Raw genomic sequence first — 8,724 nt, forward strand, 5'->3', positions numbered from 1 at the left:
TGTCTCTGATAAATTATTTTTTTTTTCTTGTTGAAATTTGACTGGGCTACAACGGCCAGCTCGCGAGCTAACTGAGCTAGCTCGAGCTGCTCACTGAGCCGAGCCGAGCTGACTTTTTAGCTCGTTTAGTTAACGAGCCGAGCCGAGCCAGCTCCTTATCTTTTTTTTTTGAGCAGGCCAGCTCCTTATCTAGGGAGGCAAATGGCGCTGCCGCTACGAGACCCATCTCCCTGCCTTTTTGTTCGAGCTGCCTGGGCGGGAAAGGAAAGCGAGTTGGTGAGAGCGCAGAGGAGAAAAGAGGAAAAAGGAAGCTCGGGCCGGCTTGGATTCTTGTGGCTGAGGGGGCGACTGGTTTCTCTTCTGCTCTCCTGCTCTCAAGCCGCGGCGGCCTTTCTTCCAACCCACGGCGGTGGCGCCGGCGCCGCGCCGCTAATCTGGTACGCGCTCTCCATGTGTGTGTGCTTCGATCTGTGCTCGTGTTCGCAGTTGGGGGGTTGGGGCGGTTGGGGCGGGCAATGTGGGTGGAAGGGGAAGAAAGATTGAAAGATGTTGTAGCAGTAGTACCGGACAAGCAGTAAAAACCAAAGCTTTTTGTCTGGGGTTCCACGCGGTTCTTGTGACGGCTGCCGTTCCCCCCGCATTGGTTGTGTGGTCGCACGTATTAATGCGCCCCGTTTCGGTTTTCTTTGCCATCGTTCTCTTGAATCTTGAATGGATTTTCTTTTTAACTTCTGATTTTTGGTAGTGGGTGGTAGAGATGTTCTCCTGTTCTTTCTTCTCGAAGATTTCTGTTGGGGGTTCTGGTCTGCATTCTGTCTCCGATATGGGGTTTCGAGGAGATTTGGTGACGGATGGATGAGAGCGGGTTCCCGTCGTCTTGAAATCCAGTTTTTCCCTCCGGATTTAGGGATTTCTTCCTTTCGCATGCCGAGTGGTTTCGATTTGATTTCTTCGGCGGGTTTTGAGGGCTGATTGCCTCATCCCTCTGCGGCATTGTGCAGGCTGGTTCTTGCAGTTATCGTGCTACAGGATTTAGGTGGGATTATTACCTAGTTCTCGAGCAACGAGCACGACCCCTCCACTCCCCCCAGTCCCCTCCACCACGACTGCCATGGTGCTGAAGGGAAAGGGCAAGCTGGTGGCCTCCGATCCCACTAGCGGTGTCACCACCAAGGCCTCCGCTTCCCGGCGCGGCGAGAAGCGGCGTAGGGGCCTAGGCGACGAGGCAGAGCCTCCGCCGTCCTTGCCCGACGCGAAGCGCCCGGGCGGCCGCTGCGGCTGTGTCCCCAAGACCGTGGACGACTACGACCTCGACAATGGTACGTGGCCATTTGATTCCTGAGGCGAGCATTGGTAGCATCGTGCATCCTACGTGGATCGACGCGTAGGTCACAGCATCTCCAGCAGTATCCAATAAAATCTTTCCCAATAATTATCTAATGGGGATGTTCTAATATTTCTTTTATGGTTATTGCCATTGGAGGAGTTATTTCTGCAGTTCCCCAGTACTCATCCCAATCCAACTATCGTATTGGGAGAACTTCAACTCCCCCTTTATTTGGGGGAGTTGAGGTGAATCATTGGTTTGTCCCAATAATTATTGGGAAAATGGAAAAGAAAAGGAGATTTGCTGGAGCACTATTTTTATATGAACTCTTCCAATATAGTAATTTTTTTATAAACTCTACTAATATGGTAGTTGGATTGGGGAACGAGTAGCTGTTAGAGATGCTCTTACATCATCTCCAACGAAATTTGCTAGAGTGCATTTTTCCCCATTGTTATCGCTGGCATTGGTTCAGCACTGTTCGTTCAATTTGCTGTTCACTTCAGGTTGCATTCTTGGAGAATCAGCACTGTTCGTTCAATTTGCTGTTCACTTCAGGTTGCATTCTTGCAGAAGCAAGGGCGGGGCATGAGCAGCAATTCCCGCTAGGCATGCCAGTGCTAGAGTCGTTGATGCGCAGCAAGAAGCCCTGGGAATACGCTGATAAGCTTGTTCCCTTTGTGCACTTTACCCGTCATGTGGGTACAGCCTACACTTCTCGCTGATCCCTCTGACTGAAAAAAAAAGATTGCGGGCTCTCTGATGATGCCTTTGCTGCTGCTGCTGCTGCTTAACCTTGCAGGTGCGGGAGATTACTGAAGCCTGCTCAAGTGAAAAGTTGCGCTGGACCCCTGAGGCGCTTCTTCTATTAAAAGGAGTGAGTACTGAAAAAGTCTTATGTACTATATGGGTTGATCATAAAACTTATTTTTACCTAGTCCTTTGCACCTAAATTGTTTGCTATAGTAGTATTGATTTGGAATCTCACAAGCAATAACATAAGAGAAGGATGAAATTGCCTCCAATGTCATATGTGATGTGTCCTACTCAGTGAAGCTTGCATGTTTGGTTTAGGATACAATTTGTATCTGGCAATAAAGATCGTATTGCACTCAACTAGGCCATTTAAACTCCATCTGTAGCACAGAAATGAGGAATAGGAGGTGACCAGTGTTATCTGTAATTGAGGAAGAGGATATCTCTATCAATCCTGAAATTTGGATACCTTTCTATGATGTTCTTTCCGAACCGGAATAGCACTTGATTACATTCACTTGAGTAAACCACAAATCCGCTGCAACAATTTGTGCAGTCATACTTGATTATTGTTGTAACTTGGTTTGGGTGTCTCTTGCAAGAAATGCTATCTTTAAGTTGGCTAAGCACCTTGTTGACTAAGGACTTACCTTGCTGACCAAGGAAAAAACAGTAAACAAGACTTATGCTAACCATACTAGACTAATAGGTAAGTAAGCTAACACAAGGATTATTTCTAAAAGAGAACATAGGGTTTTTCATTACATGTCACGACTCAGGAAAAGTTCAAGGGCCTTGCCTAGATTTTTTAACCATTGTCAAGTGTGTTTTCTTTTACGTGTGAGATTGTTCCTCTCACTGTGTGCAGGAAGCAGAGGTTTACTTGTTTGATGTGTTTGCGGTTGTGATTCGGTTGGCTCGAGATACTTGTAAGTTGTCACAGAATGAACACCTTCTTCTTATCGTAGTTATTAGGCTATATCATTTTGTGTTCAAGTTGATTACATGATTCTTTTTTAGCATTCTTCTTATGTTTGATGTCATAACTGATTTAGCTATTATTTGAAGTGACAAAATTGTCAATAATTTGATATGCGATGTAAATTATAAAAACATGTGCAGTAGACTGTCTGTGCAAAACTGATAATACCTCTGAATCCACCACTTTGTACTTGTAGTGGCGCAACCCATACCATGGTATGGGAAGAACACAAGGCTCACACCAGAGCAAGAAGAAACCGTGTTTGCTTTGTCATGTGGGACCTCTGGCATTCCGGTGTATGTTCATAATATGAGTTATTCCGATGTCAAATCAAGATCTATGGTATGATGCTAGCAGCAACTTGCATGCTGAATGACAACCTGCTTTTGATTGGCTACTAATGTGTACCGCATATTGTTTTGTAGTGTTTACCTGGAGAGTATTGTCAGCGTTTTCTAGTCCCTCGCCTGGGTTCCAATGTGGGAAAGATCAAGATATTTTTTGGTAACAACTTGACTAGCAGTGAGGTCAAGTTTTCAACATTGAGAGAAAATTTCAGGCTTATTAAAGGATGGCATGACTTCATAAAAAATAACTGCATCGTGGAGGGAAACAACTATGCTTTCACATTTGAGGAAGAGAAAGAGGGAAGCCCTCTGTCAATTAGGGTGGACACACTTAATGGTACAGTGCTAACAATCTAATTTGGTCCTTCTGTGCTTATTCTGTTCATAAGGTGGTATTAGAATGAACCTGCACGAATATGGTTGTCAAAATATTCCAGTAATATCGGAATTAATCAGATATTACAAGCTACTCAGCAAAAGAACAAGGAAGACAAGTGAGTGTGCAACAATGCAGCTCAGATGAATTCACACCTAACTGTCAGAAAATATTGGTCGCTTTGATTCCAATATGGTCAAACACTCTTTGTACATGTAAGGCTGCTTGCTCCAACATAGTCACTTTTTAATGCCACTCTTCTCTAAATCTCTAGTGTCACACTAGGCAGCACTGCAAAACCACCGCCCCATCACCTTGCTGACCGTCCATTGCCACTGTCAGGCTGGGACTCTTGTTATTTGATCGAGACATTCCAATACCTATTTATATGATGAGATTTAGTGCGCAACTAGTGGCTTCTTACTTACAAGGACCTGTTTAGCTTCCACGTTAATGTGCCATGTGGAAGTGAAGTCAAATAGAAATCCCTAGGTTTTCATGGGGATTACGGAACCAGGGCACACAGATCTATCTTATCCCTAGGTTTTCATGGGGATTAGGGAACCAGGACACACAGATCTATCTTTCTCTGCTTTGGTTCGATTTGGGCTGGTGCCTATTTTGCTAACTGAGTTTTCAGATATTCAGAGCTGGCTTTAGCTTGCAAGTGCTGGTACATGGAGTGACTTTTATGTTGCTTTCTCGCAATGTATGGTTTTCTTTAATTTCTTTGTGCGGTAGGTTTCTTTTGTACCAAGTGATGGCTAATGACACCTATTATCAGAATTTGTTTATGCCAAAGAGAGAATCAAGGAATGACAGTTATATAAGTAGGGAGGTTAGGTCTTGTTGATTGGAAAATAATAGTATGGGGTACAGCTCGTCTTTGTTCAAGGTGCCATTGTGCCATCTTCAGGTTTTACGTTCTTTCCATTTCTTAATTGTGTTTTTGGAAGAAAAAAAACTATAGGGGTGCTGGATTCAGAGTATGGCCAAGAACAACATCAGAGGCCACAGCGATCCCGGGAAGCCACAATACCATTGGGGTATATGGCGGCTGTTAGGAGAACTGCTAGCACGCTCATCCCGTATTTGCATTTTGCTCGTATGGTGGGTGATGCTCTCATTCTTATCTTGTCAATAGAAATATTTAGAATGCAGACCTTCCATGAAAGCCTGCTTTCAGGTCGCTGACTGCTGCCCAAGCGGTTCTCGTGTGAAGCGCAATAAGCTCCTATCTTTGCATGAGGTCAGTGTTCGAATTTCAATGTAAATTTTTGTATGGATAGAATTCTGTGTTTAAGTCCTCTCCCTTAGGATAGAATTCCAGAACGATGGCTTAAGAAATTGATTACTTATCCTTATTGTAGATTCCATGTTTTGTCTGGAGGTGACCTGCTTGGTGCAGGTTGTTTGTTAGGTCTAAGGCTAAACGTAGTGTTTTAAAATAAGACCATGTCACACTTAACTACACTGTTTAACCCCACTGGTGATTTGGAATGTGGTGCTTAACAGATAAATGGGGATGAGTTACCTGTAACTGTAACTAACGAACTAGAAAATGTCCCTGCAATCAAGAAATTTGTGTAAACTTGCTTTAGGTGCCTCTTGCTGGTAATGCCATCTTCTCTGTATCACAGGCCAAAATTGGCTTCATTTTTCTTTACTAAAGAAAGATTAAAATTGTCATGAGCATTTTTAGAGTCGTTTATTCCTCTCTTTTTTGGCCATATGCAGGCAGCAGTGGAGCACTTGGTATCCCTGTATGAGTTGGTGTATCAGTTTGCGGTGAATCAGGCTGTGGCGAATCAATTTGCCACCGGTGTGAGTAAGTTATCACTGGATGAACGCTTTTCTCCAAAGTACTTGTTACACTGAATGGAAATGTGCATTACAGTATTCTCTTATAATTTCTGTGCTTGTGTCTGATGTGATATCTGATTTAGATCTTTTTTGAAGTGCCAAAAAATCTAGTAATTTAGTGAAAAAATCAATAAAATGGACATATATCAACAATTATAGCTTAAAAAAAACTCGGCCTGCGGGGGGAAGAAACCCCCGAGCATTATATAAGAGAAGACCTCTCACGCAGGCCGAGAAAATCCCCGAACCCTTGCCCCACCCTTACACGGGGGCGCCGTTACCCTTGTGAGTGCGGGCCGGTACCTTCCTTTCGCGCTTTGGCATGGCGGTAGGCGAGGGGATTTTTTTAACCCCAGCCTGAAATTCGCTCCCACCAGGAGTCGAACCCAGGACCTAAGGAGTGCTACTGAGGCCACCTAACCAGTCCAGCTAGGCACCCTTTCGCAATTATGGCTTAGAGCGGCCTGGAATCTGCTGATGCTTAAGAATTTTAGCCCTGCTTCATATAAATACTGTGATGAGTGATGATTTAAGATATAAAAAAAAAGTTAAAGAAACTAGGTTTCTTGTATATGTTTATTTCATACCCAAATAATAGGAAGGCTGTTGGCATTAGAATATACAGAGTCATAGCTGATGATACCTTCAAATTTCTAGTGACACCATACATCAGTGACTCCACAAAGCTGACGCCGGAGGAAGAACAAGCTGCAATTAGCTTGTCGCGTGACTGTGCCCCTGGCACTAGGACGTACATTCGGACCATCCTGCGTTCCGATAAAAAAAGATTGGTACGTTGCGCCACCAAGCATCCCAAAACCCGATCTTGTTGGCTATTACTACCGCTAAATGTGCACCATTTATTTCCCTCTGTAGGAGTTCCAGAAAAAGTTCACTGTGAACTGTCTGTATCCCTATCTTTGTTCGGCCAGGTGTAAGGTTTTCGCAGATAACAATTTGATGACCGCGGTTGAGGTTAACTTCCGTGCGATGCCGAAGGAAGGGAAAGCGGGCTTTTATGGTGGATGGCCACGCTTCATGGAGATCAACGGTATCAAGATAGGTGACGTGTGCGCCTTCGCCTTCAAGGAAGAGAAAGAGGAAGAGGTTGCTCCTCTGTCAGTAAGGGTGCGCGTCCTTAGGGCAGCTCCCTAGCTTGCTCGTATGCAAAAGCTGGGCATTTGAGAGTTTTGAACCATCTAGCTGTGGCTTGCATGAGCTTTGGCACTTCCAGGGAAAAAAGTAAACGCTGGAGCTGGGTAGATGAGCAAGTGATGTATTTCTTGCCAATGTTCTTAAGGCGTTGCCTAGGCGACGACTAGGCGTCAAGGCGCCCTTGGGGTGGTAGGCGTCCCCCTCGCCTTGCCTGCATGCGTATGGCGTCCGCCTCAGTCGCAAGGCGTCCGCCTAGGCATCGAAAGGCGTCCTCTGGACGCCATGGAGGATGAGGCGGGCGCCATCGCTGGTCTGTGCGGGAAATCGAGTGGGAAACAAAGGTTGGGCGCGAAATCGAAGTCCAGTGCTGGCTTAATGGACCGACGGAAACAAAGAAGAGGGGGAAACAGAGAACAGAGCGCGGAAGAACTCACCTGGCGGGGCGACGGCAACCCCGCAGCCTCGCGCATCTCCTCGTCTGTGAGGAACCGCGCGGCCCTGCGCATCTCTGCCGGTGCGCTAGGACCTGCGCCGCCCTGGGCATCTCCGCCGCCCGCGCGGCACCGCCTTTGCTGGTCCACGGCCCCATGCGGCCCCGCCTCCGTGCACCTCCTCTGCTAGTCCGCGGCCTCGTGCGACCCCTGGAAGACTGCAATGGCCGGGTAATTCCTTCCCTCTGTTCTGGTCTGCTGGTCTGCTGCTCAGTGCTCTCCAGTCTTCCTTCCCTCTGCTCTGCTTGTGATTTCCGTTGCTCTCCTTGTGCTTGCTCTGCTTTATGCGTGGCTCTGTCAGCCATTTAAAAATCAACTCATATGTTAGTGGCTATGTAATTTGTGCCTCTTTTGTTTACTAATTGAGCCATGTGATGTTGCTTTGTGCTTTGGGCTAGCTAATGTATACTTTATTACTGTCAATTGGATTAGTATAATGTTTGCTAGATTAGATAATACTATATTGCTCTCTCAGTTGTGCTGTGCAAGTGCTCTCTCAGGTATGTATATGCTACTAAATTTTGCTGTCATGGTATATTTAGGATATGTCTATGGCGTCGCCTCGCCTCGCACCTTATACGCCTAGGCGTTGTGAGGGACTGAGGGGGGTAGGTCGCCACGAGTCGCCATAGCGCTGTAAGAACATTGTTTCTTGCTGAGCACTCGATCGTCGGCGAGGTGCTCTTTTGTCCTGAGGCAAGCATGTGTTTTTGGCCCAAGTGTTTGGGCAATGCATCCTCTCTTTTGTAAGTAATTTCTGCCGTGTGGCGGCAAGCTCAGAAACTCCCAGCTGCCTGTATGTATTGTATGCTGGTCTCCATCGATCATGATTCATTAAAGCAAGGTGTCGCCTCTGTTTCTTTTCCTAAAACTAGGCGGGCTACCTGCGCGGCTAGATATTATATAAGGTTACATTTGCGCAGAGACGAACCACGTTGTGGAACTCTGGCGGCAAGTCCTATAGATTGTTTTTACAAAGTCAACATGTTCTCAAATGAGTTCTGTTTACATTTTTTAAAAAGGTAAATCTGTCTCATTTATAAAAAAGATGATGACATTAACTTGTTTTCCTCATATAAATTTTGTTTAGATCTGTGATTAATGTATTCATGTGCCGCATGTTATGTACAATGGTTGCGGTGAGCCTGGCTAATAAGATAAAGGGTATTTTTGACTAACTTTATTATAATGGCAGTGGTGGGTAATTTAAATTTCTCTTATTTTCTCGTAAGGGGTATTTTTGAATTATTTTATTATAATGGCAGTGGTGGGTAATTTAGATTTCTTTTATAAATAATAAGATAACTAGTAAGGTGGTCCGCGCAAATAGTGCGGGTAGCTAACTTGTTTTATGATAATATTTGGGATCCTTTTAATTTAAAATTAAATGTATTCAAGTGATTTTGTTCGTTGTTTCATTATCATTA

General features: G+C 45.1%; 1 protein-coding gene across 8 annotated transcripts; it reads left to right on the forward strand.

Moving 5' to 3' along the window:
- The first annotated feature begins 206 nt into the window (after window positions 1-206).
- LOC120698306 lies at window positions 207-8,161 on the forward strand. 8 transcript variants are annotated; one of them, XR_005684811.1, is made up of 14 exons: window positions 208-437; window positions 1,002-1,319; window positions 1,886-2,025; window positions 2,130-2,204; window positions 2,952-3,012; window positions 3,262-3,407; window positions 3,491-3,749; window positions 3,869-4,003; window positions 4,759-4,898; window positions 4,975-5,037; window positions 5,526-5,616; window positions 6,309-6,442; window positions 6,584-7,468; window positions 7,840-8,140. XR_005684811.1 is itself a non-coding variant. In XM_039981842.1 (13 exons), the coding sequence occupies exons 2-13, from the start codon at window positions 1,112-1,114 to the stop codon at window positions 6,804-6,806; spliced, it is 1,731 nt and encodes a 576-aa protein (XP_039837776.1). In that variant the 5' UTR covers window positions 210-437; window positions 1,002-1,111; the 3' UTR covers window positions 6,807-7,720. The 8 variants fall into 8 exon arrangements, 3 of the variants coding, with proteins under 3 accessions (XP_039837777.1, XP_039837778.1, XP_039837776.1); XR_005684808.1 differs by having other exon boundaries at window positions 210-437; window positions 6,528-7,468; XR_005684809.1 differs by having other exon boundaries at window positions 210-437; window positions 1,901-2,025; window positions 6,528-7,468.
- Window positions 8,162-8,724: the final 563 nt, after the last annotated feature.

Source organism: Panicum virgatum, chromosome 3K (assembly GCF_016808335.1).
Source record: "Panicum virgatum strain AP13 chromosome 3K, P.virgatum_v5, whole genome shotgun sequence".
In the NCBI taxonomy this organism is placed as follows: Eukaryota; Viridiplantae; Streptophyta; class Magnoliopsida; order Poales; family Poaceae; genus Panicum; species Panicum virgatum.